Raw genomic sequence first — 16,553 nt, forward strand, 5'->3', positions numbered from 1 at the left:
TTTAAACAACGCTTCAATACTGAAATACTTAAATAAAAAATAAATATTACGAGTAGTAATAATTAACATATGGCTGCATTGAGAAAGACAGTTTGAGTGTGTATACATGGTGAGCAGAATAAAACTAATCGGAGACTTAAAAAAAATAATTAAATAATTTAACCGAGCCCAGAGGCTGATTCAAAACGCTCATATTATACTTGTTTGTTTGTGTGTATTTAGACAGCATTTGTTCGTGTAAGCATACATTTAAAAAAATAATTTTACTTAATTATTAATTACTTAATTACTTTTTATTCTTTAAATATTGCTAACGATCATCTTTTTATTAAAATTCAATAAATTAATATAAGGCTCATGTGTATCAGAAACGTTTTCGATCTTTCGTCGAATCATCAGGTGAAAAAAAAAGCAAATCAACAAAAAAGCCATTTTCAAAAGATCGCAAAGAAGCGAGAACGTTATCATATTGTTCCAGGAAATGAACCAACGAACTAACCGGTAATAGGGTAATAGTGTAGTATTTAGCCCTGGCGACTATGCCAGCTTCGTCCGAAAGAATAATTTCTTAGGGAGTATCAAATTTATAAGCAATCTCCAGCTACACGTATATCCCAGTCATGTACAAATGACATAAAGCGCATAGCGTTCCCAAATGGTCTCCAATCTGGTACTGTCCAGACTCCACGTTGCTTAACTTCGGTGATCGAACTAGAACCTGTGTCAACGCGATCATGCCGTACTTTTCAGGGAACCCACTGACAAATTAATCTTCGCGCGGCCAGAATTCGTGTCGGGGATAAAACTATATTACGTTAGTAATTGTATGTTTTCATGAGATTTTACACGTAACTAGCCTGGATGCCCGGCGTTGCCCGGGTGTTTGCATTGATAAAAAAAGTGGTAGTAAGCAGACAAGCAGGCTAGAACCCGCACTGTAAAGGATGAAAAAACACGTGACCCCCCAAAAAACGTGACGTCTTTGCTGTTTAGTTCATCGCCAAAACGGAAGTAACGACAGTTTAAATTAAGGCTAGTCAATCGAAAAGAGGGAATGACTTTCTAAAATATCAGCGAAAAAAGCGACCCCTCTCTGTAGAAAAGCGCCCATTTGAGTGTGAAGGAATTAATGTTTTTAGCCAATTTTTCGATATTTGTCGTTCAAAGAGTCGAGCTTCAAAACGATACTGATCTTGTGAAAATCCGTCGGGTCTGTCGAAAGTGTTAGGCAGACATACATGCACACATATACAATTAAAAAGACAGGTAAGATTTCTATTATAGATGTTATTAATTGCAGGTTGTTGAGTTTTAATAAAGATATCTTATTTTCGTTTGAGTATTTTTATTATAAGGACAAATTGGCGTCAAGAGATCGGTGAGACGACACCCTAGGTAGTGGTGGGAATTGGGTAGAATTTCATTATTTAACGTGTTTCAACAAAAACTTGTTTACATTGAACTTGAAGATTTTAATATTGAAGTCAGCTGAAAAGCAGGCCCACAGTGTAGAGTTCCACAGACAAGTAGTTCTAGGAAAGAAACTTTGTTCATCGAATTTGTGTTTGGCCTTGGTAAAGTGTTTGGGGCGCATAATATAGGCCCAACTTTCCATTTAAACATTCAAACTTATTTCATTGATTTAAATCCATAGTCATTGGAGGGTGTTTTAAAAAAAATTTTTTTTCTTTTCTACAAAGGAGCCACAATTTATCAAGACCCGGAGGCCAGTCGAGGATAAGGGTTAATGAGTGGTCAAATGGAACTCGTTTGTAGTGGAAATTTGGTAAATTGGATTACTTAAGGGGATGGGTCGTCAAGAATTTGTTCACGTTGAACTTGAAGACATATTGTAGTCGGTTGGAAAGTAGGTAAACGTAAGAGAGTTCCACAGGCGTGGAGTTCTAAGAAAGAAGCTTTGTTCATGGAATCTACGTTTAGGTTTAGGCACAGATAAAGAGTGTTATACAATTATAGTTATTATTTTATTGGAATCCTTCGAGATGTGTAATTGGTATTATCTATATATTAATACGGTAGCGTGTGTGTTTTTTGTGTGCCACACTTATCTTTCTCCTTTCGAGTGATTGTCGTTTCATTGTTATGACCTTCAATTTCTTGTAATAATTTTGCCAAGAGTCTATCTATATAATTATAAAACTCAAATGGTCTTGTAACGATGAATGTAACTCACTTTCCGGTTTACGACATCCGGTTGCGCATGCGCGCATGACCTGCGCACTGAAATATGAACGTTATTATTTCGAAATTATTATTTAACATGGGAAGAGCGGGGGTTAAAATAACTTAAACGTAATACAGAAATGAACGATGTAAAAAAAAAAAAGCAGACAGTATTAACAATTGTTTATTTGGATAATTTAAACGCGAAAAAAAGAACAATTGGGACGCTGAAATATTAACGTTATTAAATTATTATTTAACATGGGAAAAGTGGGGTCAAGATCAACGTGTAGTATCTGTTCTTCAGGTCTACACTTCAATTTCTTGTTCTCTGTCAGTGGAGAGGAAATCCTTCACGACTGAGACAATTTTTATTTTTGTTCCTTTTCTCCAGCTTAAAAAAACGACCCTGGTGTCTAACTCTGTCCCGTGGGGAGGCATTGTAAATAGGGACATGGGAAAAGTGGGGTTTAAAATAACTTAAACGTAATACAGAAATGAATGATGTAAAAAAAAAAGCAGCTATATGAAAATTTGAATTTAACTATAATAAGTATTATGGTATCTGTTCAGTGCACATTTACCTTTCAGTAACTGTAATTTTTTTTTTTTCAAAAATAATCAATTATAATAAACAGAACGACTCCTAGAAATCTATCTATATTCTTTTTTCATCTTAATATATTTTCATAGAAATCTTTATGTAAAAAAAAAAACCCTATTTTCTTTACGTCACAAGTGCCACGCTCCTACATGAATTCCATAGCTAATATAACATACTGACCCAACGGGTCACGGCTAGTCTAGTTCTTTATAAATTTTTGTTTCGGTTCGATTATAGTTGATGGCACTCAAATCATCTGTTTATTTTGATATGCAAAATTTTTAGTAAAATTATTTACGTTTGGGTTTCTGTTTCGATTATAGCTGAAGGAAATCAATATATATATATATATATATATATATATAATATATATATATAATATTATATATATAATATTATATATATATATATATATATATATATATATATATATATGTTTCGGTTTCAATTCAAGCTGATGCACCCAAGTTATAGATTTTTTTTTTTTTTTTTTTTTGAAATCGCAACTTTATAAGAATCGAATTGACTCTATAATAATATATACAAGCATATTAAAGCGTATTTTACGACCGGGCGTCCCTGCTAGCTTAGATAATTACCTTTGAAATTTTAACAAAAAAGCTATAATAATAATACCAGGGCGTCTCCATTTACGCTGAATATCTACAGAATGCCAACATTAACATATGAAAGAGTCCGCTGTGGAATTTTCACAAGTCCCGCTAGTAATTCTTATTAATTACTGAGGATACAGTTAAGAGATTCAGCATTCCTATCCCGTCACGGTTAACCACCTGACAAATACCACAGGAAGAACTATAAAGATGAGGATAACAGTCCACAAATAAATATATGAATTACTCATCTCAAAGAATCCCAATAAAAAATATGCATAGATGCAGATATAAATAAATTTTGACCTAATAGAAATGAAATGGCATTGTATATACATTTGAAAAACAAATGTTATTTTCTTTAATTTTTTACCTACAAATGTGTTGGATCATTTTGGGACATCCTGTATGAAACAAAAATCTTTGCTAAAGTTTGTCGAAAGTGCTCTGTTTTGGGTTTGTTTAAAAATGCAGTGTAAATTTTAATTTCTTCCCGCTTTTATCTTTTCTTTTTCAATTGCGCATGCGCCAGCAAAATCGAAAAAAAATCAACAAACGTAATTTTTATTAACAAAAAACCGAAAGAATTTACTTTTTTCTTTTTTTTTTATTTTTTTATTTTAGAAATTTTTACTTGATTTCCACCTTACCGTTTTTCTTGCAAATGAATTTTTCTAGTTTTTAGAGTATGTTGAAAACGAATATCGCACTTTATTTTCCCGCAAACAAGTAGTTTTCCAGATATTAAGCAATGAAATTCTTTGTTAAAAGTGGTAGCCATTCTTGTACGCGCAAGCACGCACATATTTTTGTACATTTTGGGACACTGTTTATAAAAGATAAAAGGTCCTTAAAATATCGTTTTCATTTCCCTCGTTTTTTTTGTTTTTGTTGTTTACCATATACTATTTTTATTATTTTGCATTATTAGGCGAAGATCGCTGGATGTGCACGTTAATGATGTTGCAGGGTTGGAAGCTCAAGTTCTGCACGTTTGGTCTCAACACGACGTATTGTCCTTCAAACATGGACGAATTCCTCAAACAAAGGCGTCGATGGATGCTGTCAGATCTGGCAAATACTTTCCTCGTCATTCGTCACTTGATCCAAATGATTCGGATGAATGCCTGTTTCAGCATCGCTTACGTCCTCTATCTAATGCAATTGTTCTTCATCACTATCATCTCTCCCGGTAAGTAAAAAAGATGTTTATCATCAAGGTATATACATATTTTAAAATGGATGGCGTAATCTCTATCTCTATAAAAGTGGGAATGTGTGTGAGGACACTTCTCAACCTATATACTCAACGGATTTTTGATCTACACACTTGAAATTTGGTAAATACAATATTCAGATATGTAGAAAACATTTTAATCCATTTTCATCCGGGGGGAAAAAGGGCTGCTAACGGGTCAAAATTGAAAGATTGGTATGTAGGAGAGGTCGAATTTTTATCTGTTAACTGTTTCATGAATGCGCATGCGTGAATAGTTTACTTTACAGATTACTTCTGTTAAGAATAAATACTTTAGAAAACACTTTTTTAAGGATCGTATCACGCTGGTCTAATGGTTATCGCACTTTACTCACTGTCTTTGTTTTGATCTCCTCTCAAGTATTTTCTTTTTTACTACCAAGAAGGGAATGGTTTAAAAAAAAGACAATCTTCGCATGCACATGTCTCTGTTTAATTAAAATACTAGCGGGATCTGTGGAAATTCCGCAAGGGACTCATCCATATATAATACAGTAAAACTCCTTTAATTTGAACTTCCTCTAAAGTTGAACTTCCTCTAAAGTTGAACTTCCTCTAAAGTTGAACTTCCTCTAAACCTGGACTTCCTCTAAACCTGGACTTCCTCTAAACCTGGACTTCCTCTAAACCTGGACTTCCTCTAAACCTGGACTTCTTCTAAACCTGGACTTCTTCTAAACCTGGACTTCTTCTAAACCTGGACTTCTTCTAAACCTGGACTTCTTCTAAACCTGGACTTCTTCTAAACCTGGACTTCTTCTAAACCTGGACTTCTTCTAAACCTGGACTTCTTCTAAACCTGGACTTCTTCTAAACCTGGACTTCTTCTAAACCTGGACTTCCTCTAAACTTAAACTGTCTTGTCAATGAAATTGTATTAGCATATTTGATGCGGAGTTACAGTAAAACTGTTTAAATGGTTTAGTCAGACATTGCGCAGAAATGTTAATATTGGTACTATGTAATTAATGTAGATTATCTATTGATAATTTACACTAACTGTAAATTTTTTTTCAGATTGCTATATTTAAAATAGTGTAAAACAACCCATCATAATGGCTTGCAACTCTAAAATCAGAGAATACATCTGTTCTAGAAAAATTCTTGAAACCAAACGGTTACCGACCAACCACACTGTTCCCTAAATCATTAATGCAAATGATGTTGAAATGTGGATGCAGCAAGATGAGGAAACTACTGATCAATATCCTGAAAGCAGTAATGGTGATGAAAATAGCGACAGCTCCCATTCTCTTGACCCTAATGTAAATAATCAACTTACAAATTATTGGTAGAGACCGTCTCCACACACACACACACACACACACACACACACACACACACACACACACACACACACACAAGCATACACATACACACAGTCATTTAAAAAATGTCTTATTTTATTTAAGCTGAAGATTGGAATCCTACGGATGTCAGGTATTCGTTCATTATCTTTTACATTCCAACAAGATTTTTTTTTCTTTATTTTAAGAATCCAACCGCCTTTGTAAGTGTAATTGTATGAAACTCTCTTGCCCTTGGTTCACAGGGTATATTTTCCAGATTGTTTTTTTTTCACTTATGCGTGTGCTTTTGCATATAATTGTTTCGTCACATCGTGGCTACTTAGTGTTTTCACACTTAGATTTGAAAATCTATCGTCCAACTGCGATCTTACTTCTTGCATAATCGGTTTATTTGTACCAGTTTTTATTTCGATCGTATTGATTAACGATATTGATCTATAGCTTCATATGATCTTATTTCTATCGGTAGGCTCGACAGTAATCATGATCACTGCTGGACTGGATATGGTATTTAACTTGAATTTCATTGGCCTCACCATCAGCCTGAGCGTCATCATCATGTTCTACGCCTTCGTGTGTTTGTACGCCCATTCCAAGTTTCAGACGCATGCGACGTTGGTTTTTGCATTGTTACTTGGAACGGCAATCACATGCGTCTTTGTCGGCGGCGCCATCTTTGTCATAGCGGATATAATTACAGGTAAGCTCTCCGGTGGATTTGAAACATCCTAAACCTTTTTACTAGCGTTTGTTGAATCGCTTTACTTTAACAAAACCTATCTAAACACAGGTTCTCAACCAGGGGTAAATTTACCCTTAAGGGGTATATGCGTATGTGTATGTAAAAGTATTAGTCGGGGGGGGGTAAATAATTAAAGTACTTAATAATTAAAAAAATTATTTCTTTTCAAATTGTGTCATGTCTAAGAAACGTAAATATGGTTTTGACTTCGTTGCTGTGGATGGTGTGGAGAAGACTTAGTTTTTATTTAAATCAGGGTTCTTAAGTTTAGTAGCAATAAAAACAAAGGCCAGAAACTGCATGTAAGCCGATGATGATATGAGAGTAGTCTTGTCAGAAACAGTTCCTCCCATAAACAGATTGTAAATATAAGTGCAGCTGCGCGTGTAAATTGTGTGGCAAAGGTTGCGCAATCTCCAACTATACCTTTCCTGAATCAGCACTGCTTGAGTCCAAGTTGCAAGAAGTTCAAAACGACTGGAAACCTCTCCCTGTATAAAAAAAAACTGATGGACTCCATGAATCAGCAGTGTTTCTGCTTCTGGTGTTCGTGTTCATTATTTTTTTATAATAAATTTATAATTTTCATTTATACTACTATAAATTTGTCTTTTGTTTGTGTCTTAATATTCATATTAAAACCCCTTTGTTTCTATTTAGTTATTTATTTGCTTCCCCACTGAGCAAATTAGGCACAAGGCCGCTTTTTACTGTGGAAAGTGAGAGGAGAGGGACCAGTTCGGGTTAGTTTGCGGTAACCCAATCTTCCAATTTGCTGGCAGTTGCATTTCGTCCCGAGTTCCTATTTCCGTTCCGTCTTTTAGATGACACGTTTTGGTTGACTCCTAATTACAAACACGTCTCATCCACTTCACGCCCAGAAATTCCCAACTGATGAATAATTCTGCATCCCTTCCGTTCTCCCCACTCTCCTTCTGTCCCCATCTCTCTGAAGACTCCGACAGTTTCTTTCGGAAACGAAAAATACCAAGAAAAAGAAATTATATAAATTTGTTTTTGTGCGTATTGATGTTCATATTAAAAATCTTCTTTTTTTTTGTTTCTATTTAGTTATTTATTTGCTTCCCCCACTGAGTAAATTAGGCACAAGGCCGCTTTTTAATGTGGAAAGTGAGAGGAGGGGGACCAATTCTTCGGAGAGGGAACTGGATAGTGACAATTGGTATGAAGGTTTTCCCTGCATTGACTAAAACTGATTACTCAAGAGCAATGGTCTAATATGTGGGGGCAACCCCACACATGGTCTTTGATTGCAGTATCTGCCAGAACAGATACTACACTTTAATAACAGAAAAAAGATATTGGCCCGAAGACCAAGAAGAAACAAAAAAACGAAACTTTTTTTTTCTATTTATTTAAAAAGAAAATACAACTTTGTCACATCTTGTTCGTGGAATTGCATCTAATTTGCATATTCTTTTCAATATTCTAATTAATTCCCTATTAGTTTTTTTTTCAGTTTTCTTATGGGATGATTATCTTTAGTTAAGTAGAAAAGGATGAGCTTATTCCAATTCACAAAGAAGTTCGCCGACGCCATGGTGGCGGTCCCCGAGATGATGGCAAATCTCAACTTGGTGCGCACCATCCCTAGTTTGGGGGGTTTATGAAGAGCCGCACTAAATATGACCTTAAGTTTTTGATTTTGACCTTGAAAATGGTATACCCCATTCCAGGTCGGAGACCATCATCATGTCAGATTATATATACATAGGCTGCGCTTTTGGCATTTACTTTGAGGAATGGTGTGCACAATCCCTATCATGTCAGGTTTGCTCATGATCGGCCCAGTGGTGTGGGCTGTAGGAGAGTTGTACACACACACGAATGCTGTTGCTACTACTATATATATATATATATATATATATATATATATATATATAGCTTAGTGCGTTAGACAAAGAGTGAGGTCAGTTCTATAAGAGGAGACTTATCGGGACAATATAAAGCTCAACAAGTATCATTGGAGCTTTTATAGGAGAACAATACGAAAGGGAAATGAATTCACAAAAACTATATATTGGTGAATATAGATTCGTTCATTCATTCAATAAGAGATACAAACAAATACTTGGGCGATAGAAGGGACTCTTTATGACAAGGCATTTCGAAGCCTAGTGCTTCTCATCAGAAGAGTAGAGAAGATGCTAGGTAACATAGTGGGGATGCGGCGTCTAACGTGGGATTCATTAGGAACGAAATAGATCAATTAAAATTATAGGTGATGTTGGGGGGGGATTTGATCGAAATTCGATAAAACTCCCCCCAACACCATCTAAAACGCCTGTAACTAATATATTTTTCTGTTTTTTCTTCATCGCAGACATGGAACTGGGAACCTTGCAGTTCCAGGAGCATTACATCCTTATTCTCCTGACTTCGAGCGTCTTTTATGCATCGATTCTTCATCCGCACGAGACGTGGATCATCTTCCTCGGTTTATTCTATATGTTCATGTTTCCCGCCATGCACATTCTTTTGCCCGTCTATTCGATCTGCAACATTATCGATCAGAGCTGGGGGACCAGGGACGGCGTAAGTATTGATTTCATAGTAACAAAAAAAAATCAACTTCCATAATTGGTCTTTTGCTTATTTGTCAGTACCTGCCCCCCCCCAAAAAAAAGTTCGATGGAAATAAAGATGAATAAAAAACACTGAGACATTTGCTCACATGTGTAAACTAAATTAAGAAACAACCGATAATATTTGATTATAGATATTTAGCATGTTAACAGACGTTAACTATCTGTTCAACACCATCTTTACTATCGCTTAACAATTACAATACACGTTCTCGTTTTCAATATGTTCTTTTGAGTGTATGTGGGAAGGGGTGTCTGCTTATATTGCGTCAAATGTTGATTTTAAAGCACATCAACCCCTTTGGGGAGGGGTTATAAAATAAAAGTAGAGCGTACCGTTTTGTCTTTTCCACATCTCTTGCCGTGTCCTCGAGTGGCTTGTGTACAGCCGACGGCTCTTGGAACAAAAGCTCTCATGCATAACAACAAACGCTAGTCCCACTTCTCTGGGCAATTGGAACTTTATTCGTTTCACGGTCGAAGTCGCGCCCCTATTCTCTGCCTATTCTTAGGAGGAGGGTGGAAATTTCTCTATCGATTCATCTGCCACACATCGCTACCTCTCGTCGCCTCGACGAGAAGTCTCTCATCTTCTCAGAATAACTAACGACTATGTCTGTCAGACTAGGACTATCGATTCTAAGCTTGAACTGAACTCTGTCTAAGCATGTGTGTTCCCTCCTTTTTACATCAACGTGTGGGGCTGTAAACTCCGTTAACCGGCTTGTACTCAAATTACACTCCTTGGCCTCAATGGAGGTGTACGCGTTGTCAAGAGAAATCAATGATTTGATATATCACCGGTTGTATTTGACTCCATCGCACTCTATGGCATCTCGCACTAATCGCGCTATTCATGTCATATTCATAAAGAATATGTATACGCATAAATAGTATATATGTGTATATATACACACACGCACATATATATCATCCACAGACTGTTCGCTGTGTCATAGCTTGTCAGTACGGATCCCATCAAGAACCACGGATCGAACCTACAATTTAGTTGATAGCCAGCCGTCCTACCCCCTGACCCATAGGATCTGTCCTCATAAACGTTATCATCAAATGTCTATTTATATAAAAATTTTCCCACTGCTTTAAAAGTGCTCGATTTGTCTGTTTATTTACATATATATAACGTGATGCTCTTTGTAAATAAAAAAACAAATCGAGCACTGTAAAACCTACCTATACCCTATAAATATATCCGACTGCATGAGTGAAGACATTTTTGCTATTGAAATATATATATATATATATATATATATATATATATATATATATATATATATATATATATGTGTGTGTGTATATGTGTGTGTTCTGTATAATACAAAATAACCAAATATCCATTAGGGAGAATACAACATTAGAAAATTTCAAAATGTAAACATCTAAGAAAAAGCGGCCCGAAAAATGAAAATCTAATGTTGAAATTAATATATACATTATCTAATTCATGGCTGTATGCTGTTGTGCGTGTACGCATGTCCGCTAGCTGTTGTCTGATTCATTCATTATTGTTATTATTATTGTTGTTGTTGTTGTTATTGTGTTATTATTATATTATTATCGTTATTATTATTATTATTATTATTTTGTTGTTGATATTATTATTATATTGTTGTTGTTATTATTATTATTATTATTATTATTATTATTATTAGACAAAAGCTGTGGTGCCAAAGTTAATGTGTTTCCCGAAAATTCGCCGACGAAAGCGGAAAAAGTCTAAAAAGAAAGGTAAGTGTACTAAATTTAACTTTCTTGCATTCATGGCCATCTTTTTGGTTCGACGTTTCTCCCACTCTCTTGAATAATCTCCCAGTCGGAAATTCGTGATCCGTGGAAATTTTAAAGAAATTCTGAAGCATTAAAACTGTTGGACAGAAACCTTTTTACTTGAAAATTACATGTAAACTCACTTGTAGTAAAACATTAAAAATTTGCATCCAATAAACTTATGTTTAAAACTTTAACAACATTTTTATTATTAGCAACAGTATACGTTGTAGTTATAATGTATTATTATATACTAAAATTTTTAGCCTGTTAAAAACTGACTTAGAATGAGTGTTTTATGCCAAATTGATAGTTAAATATGATTAAATATGTGTCCATTTTTGTTGTATTAAATACAAATCCCTAATCGCGCATCAAACGTTTACCATAATATCGAGTTCGCTGCACCTTATAATAAAGGCCGACACAAAATTTTAACCAGGTCGGCCAGTAATTTCCGTGAAAAAGTATAACTAACAAGCAGATTAAGAGAAATATATTATATATATATTATATAAATATATAGATGTTTAATGTCGGATTATCGAAGTTGTAGCTGCTTTTCATACGATAATTTTAACATACACACACACACACGTATATATATATATATATACACACACATATATATACACACACACACACACACAGGGTGATCCAAAATAAGAAAGCTAAATGGAGGCCATCTAGAACATATGCTGTAGAACGGAGGAGAAAAAAGGCCAAAGACCCTAGTGTTTTGATGTGATGTTTTGAATATAATAAACTAGTTATGACCAAAGTTTCATTTCATTCGGACAAAACACTAAGAAACAGGGCCTAATTAGAGTTGGGGCCCGTTTTTTGGGGTCACCCTGTATATATATATATATATATATATATATATAATAAAGAAGTAAGGTGGAACTTTATTTTTTTTAATACCATTATGAATGAATATTAATTTTTTTTAAGCCAAAATTATATATTAGTGGAAGAATGACTGGTTGCCCTTTATTAACTACACTATTATTGTTTTATTAATGTGTAACCTCTATATGTAGATCTAATCCCACCATTTCTTTTGTTTCTTTGCTTTGGAATTATTACATATCCAGGTTTTTGTTATTCACTTATTTTCAAACAACATAATTACTAAAATCAGATTAGTTTTCTCACCATACTTAATAGATATACACAATGAGTAATTCCTCCAATATCCAATAGTGTAGTGAATAAAGTAATTCTTCCAATATCCAATAGTGTAGTGAATAAAGTAATTCCTCCAATATCCAATAGTGTAGTGAATAAAGTAATTCCTCCAATATCCAATAGTGTAGTGAATAAAGTAATTCCTCCAATATCCAATAGTGTAGTGAATAAAGTAATTCCTCCAATATCCAATAGTGTAGTGAATAAAGTAATTCCTCCAATATCCAATAGTGTAGTGAATAAAGTAATTCCTCCAATATCCAATAGTGTAGTGAATAAAGTAATTCCTCCAATATCCAATAGTGTAGTGAATAAAGTAATTCCTCCAATATCCAATAGTGTAGTGAATAAAGTAATTCCTCCAATATCCAATAGTGTAGTGAATAAAGTAATTCCTCCAATATCCAATAGTGTAGTGAATAAAGTAATTCCTCCAATATCCAATAGTGTAGTGAATAAAGTAATTCCTCCAATATCCAATAGTGTAGTGAATAAAGTAATTCCTCCAATATCCAATAGTGTAGTGAATAAAGTAATTCCTCCAATATCCAATAGTGTAGTGAATAAAGTAATTCCTCCAATATCCAATAGTGTAGTGAATAAAGTAATTCCTCCAATATCCAATAGTGTAGTGAATAAAGTAATTCTTCCAACAACCAGAAGGTCACATGCATGGCAACCGAGAAGGCGGAACTGCTTGCCCGACAATTCACCTCCGACTCCACCCTAGAGCCAACAAACAACTTATCCTAAATTTCCCTATGCGGACTGAACTCGCATCTGAATTCGCCTCTTATGTCCGCGATATCAAAAAAGACTTAGACACCTCATCTCTACTAATCAAGAAATGCTTAGCTGAGCTAGCCCTCTACAACAAATCCTTACTGAATCCTTCTTCCCTACTAGCTGCAAGATGACCTCTTTGGTACCTTTGTACAAGAATTCTGGTGGAAGGACTAACCCGTTCAAATATCATCCAATCACTCCACTTCGCTCACATCTTTAAGATCTTAATCAAGCACTAGTCCACCACCTCGCAAAAACAAATCTTCTCTCTGACAAATAGTATGGATTTAGGCAATGTCGTTCTACTGTAGATATTTTAACGATCATCTCTGAACGCATATACTATGCACTTGATAAGGCTGGCGAAACCAGGGCTGTTGTCCTTGATATATTCACGAAGTCTGGCACGAAAGGCTGCTAATGAACAGACAATAGGGTCATTCAGGTTGTCATTGATGGACATACATCCAAACAGCATAACATTAATGTGGGAGTGCCTCAGGAGTCGATCCTTGTGCCACTATCATTCCTGATATTCATTAACGACCTCCCTGATAATATTATGTCCGAGATGGGTATATTTGCTGATTATAACACGCACGAGGAAATAACGGATGTACACAAATCAAAGACAATAGCAGAATCCCTAGAAAATGACCTCCTGACTGTAGTGGAATGGGGCCCATATATGAATAGTAATATTCAATGCTAGTAAGGCTTAGCTGCTCTCTTATAGCAATTACAAGCACCTATCCAATCACCGATATCCATGACAAATAACATCTTCCTTCAAACTCCTTGGTTCAACATTCACACGCAATATGAACTGAAACAAATACATTGAGGACATTGTAAAGGCTGCTGCAAGGAAGGTGTTTTCCCCCTCTATCGTGCTAGAAAACTACTCACACCTGAGAGTATCCTGTACCTCTACAAAGCGACCATTCACCCATGTATGGAGTATTGTTGCCACATTTAGGCTGGTGCATCTATCACTAGTCTCTTCCTCTTGAATAGGATCCAAAAAAAGGTCTTATAGACCTCAGTTTTCAACCAAGCACCAACCCCTGTCCCATCGCATCAATAATGCATTTCTGTAACTGTTTTACAAATATTTTAGTGAAGTGCGCTTGTTTCCCCTCAATGCACATACCCCCCCCCCCCGACAAACCCGCTTAACAAAATCACACGTCTTCATTGTTGAAGTCCCTAGCTGTCTACTCTTATAGTTTCTTTCCTCGAACAGTTAGACTTTGGAATTCCTTTCCTGCTTCCCTGACTGTGCTGATATGCAAAAGTTTAAATGTAACGTAAATCAACATCTTGTTAATCTTTCCTAGGCATTGTTTCAAAAAGTAGCTCCTTACGTCCAAGTGGCGATATGCCTTGTTAGGGGGTGAATGTGAGTAAAAAAAAATTGTTTATTTGCATTTAAAGCAAGTTTTCGCCCTGATCTGTGCCTTTTCTATTTATTTTAATCACTTTTTTTTTCTACGTGAAAATGTAAAAATCTCTCTGGGTAAGAGTTCGTTGGAATATTAAATAAAATGTTTTAAAGTCGTTTCAAATGCAAACACGCGGTGAATAAAAATTCCGTTTTTTTTTTTTTTTTTTTTTTTATATTCATATTAAAAAAAAAAAAGGTGGTCACCTGTTATAACATTGTCCTGAGAGTCACGGGCTTGCACTTAAAACTTATTTAACATTCTAATGAACTGTTACCCAGAGATTATTTTTCATCTCCAAGGAGAAAATAAATGATTAATGAGAAAAAATTGGTTGAAAACCCCCTGACCCGGGCGAAAGCTTGCGTCATCAGGTAAATAAGTATCTCTTTTATAAAGAAAAAAAATATCTTTTTGGCTTTCTTTAAAAAATTATAAACTTTATTAAAGATTCCAATGCCACAGAAGTATTCACTTAATTCAAATTCATATTCTTTAAATTACTGCGTCTTACACATGTTTCGTTGAATAGCATAAACCAAACAAATCAGAGAAAAAACACCTACATTTTCTTATTTGAACTAATGAAAAATCTGATTTGTTTGGTTTAATGCTATTCAACGAAACACATGTAAGACGCAGTAATTAAAAAATATGTGAATTAAGTGTATATTCCTGTGATTTTAAAATATTTAATAAAGTTACATATGCTCTGAAAGTGTACATCCATTTTCATTGAGCTTAATAAATCGTTGCAATTATATCATAGCCTTATTGACTATATACATTATAAACGTATATTTGTTTTAAGGAAAACACACGTATACAGTGTAACCCGGATATGAGACTTCCTTCCCGGTCTCTGCAGCTCTCTTATACCCGAGTTACATTTATATCCGGGGCTCTTATATCTGGGTTACACTGTACATTAACACAGACTCTAATTTGAGACCAAAGAAAATCGCACTTATATCCGTTTTTCTTATATTCGGGTCTCTTACATCCAGATTACACTGTATATATAAACACCACGTTTCATTGTTTATCTTTCAGGTTCCAAATCGCCATTCAACGATTACAACTTGCCTCTATCCAACAAGACTGAGGATGAGATCGAGTACAAATTTTGGAAGTCCCTTCGTGAAAATCTCATTGGCCATACTTCGCGTATTGGTTTGGACAAGGAAAACATGGCGAAACGGTTATGGCAACTGCGCACGAAAGCAATAATCGCCCTTTTTGGTTGCAACGTCCTGTGGATAGTCATGCTTGCGTACCTGTTCTCCGTCATCAGCGACAACACCTCGAAACTGAACTCTTTCGCCATGATCAGCGGCTTTCTTTACGGCATCTCTTTCGCAATTCAACTCGTCGGCATGACCGTGCATAGAGTACAGGACTCCTTCGAGCGACTCGTTCGCTATACGAATAAAGACTCCAGACCCGAATGGGTCATATCAAAAACTAGAAATACTTACAATGGTACATGAAACCGAAACGATCTACCTTTTTATTCGCAATCTCTGAGCTTTAAGAAACCAATGCAACGTCTTTAACGGTCGAAATGTTGGTTCATATTTAAGTTTTTCATTTTGTTCTTTATTGGGAGAACTTGAAAACTGCCAAATAATTAAAATAATTTATTATGGAAATTTATTAAAGCTTTTCTGTTTTCGTCAGCATTTCATGTGGTTCAGTTTTATATTTTGTTGGAAGGTGTTTGTCAGAACCCTCGTATGTACTTCCCTTTACTTAATCGAATTTACAAAGCCACATTTCATATATATTTAAGCTCTCCTGATTATCTGTCAAACTGGAACAGAATTCGATTCGAACTTTTGTTTAATATTTATTTCTTAATGCAGCGAAAAATAACTACCGAATAATATAAATATTATATAAAATTATATACATACTAGCATTTCAGCCCGGCGTTGCCCGGGTGTTTGGAGGTGTTTGTTAAGCCAAAAATAAAAAAGCGGTCAATTTTTTTTAACTTTGACCCCTATTATGACCCCTTAACAT

The 16,553-nt window shown here is 35.1% G+C and overlaps 1 protein-coding gene across 4 annotated transcripts in view; it reads left to right on the forward strand.

Annotated features, from left to right (window-relative positions):
* Positions 1 to 16,210, forward strand: part of LOC145263819 (uncharacterized) — a 99,482-nt gene extending 83,272 nt beyond the window's left edge. For all 4 annotated transcript variants that reach the window (XM_080120882.1, XM_080120883.1, XM_080120884.1 and 1 more), the window contains exons 10-14: positions 4,334 to 4,594; positions 6,440 to 6,670; positions 9,057 to 9,268; positions 10,992 to 11,067; positions 15,582 to 16,210. In XM_080120882.1, the coding sequence (XP_079977008.1) occupies positions 4,334 to 4,594; positions 6,440 to 6,670; positions 9,057 to 9,268; positions 10,992 to 11,067; positions 15,582 to 16,018 (1,217 nt within the window). In that variant the 3' untranslated portion in view covers positions 16,019 to 16,210. The remainder of the gene's footprint in view (positions 1 to 4,333; positions 4,595 to 6,439; positions 6,671 to 9,056; positions 9,269 to 10,991; positions 11,068 to 15,581) is intronic.
* Positions 16,211 to 16,553: the final 343 nt, after the last annotated feature.

Source organism: Euprymna scolopes, chromosome 39, assembly GCF_053919585.1.
Source record: "Euprymna scolopes isolate OS-2025 chromosome 39, ASM5391958v1, whole genome shotgun sequence".
Lineage (NCBI taxonomy): Eukaryota > Metazoa > Mollusca > Cephalopoda > Sepiida > Sepiolidae > Euprymna > Euprymna scolopes.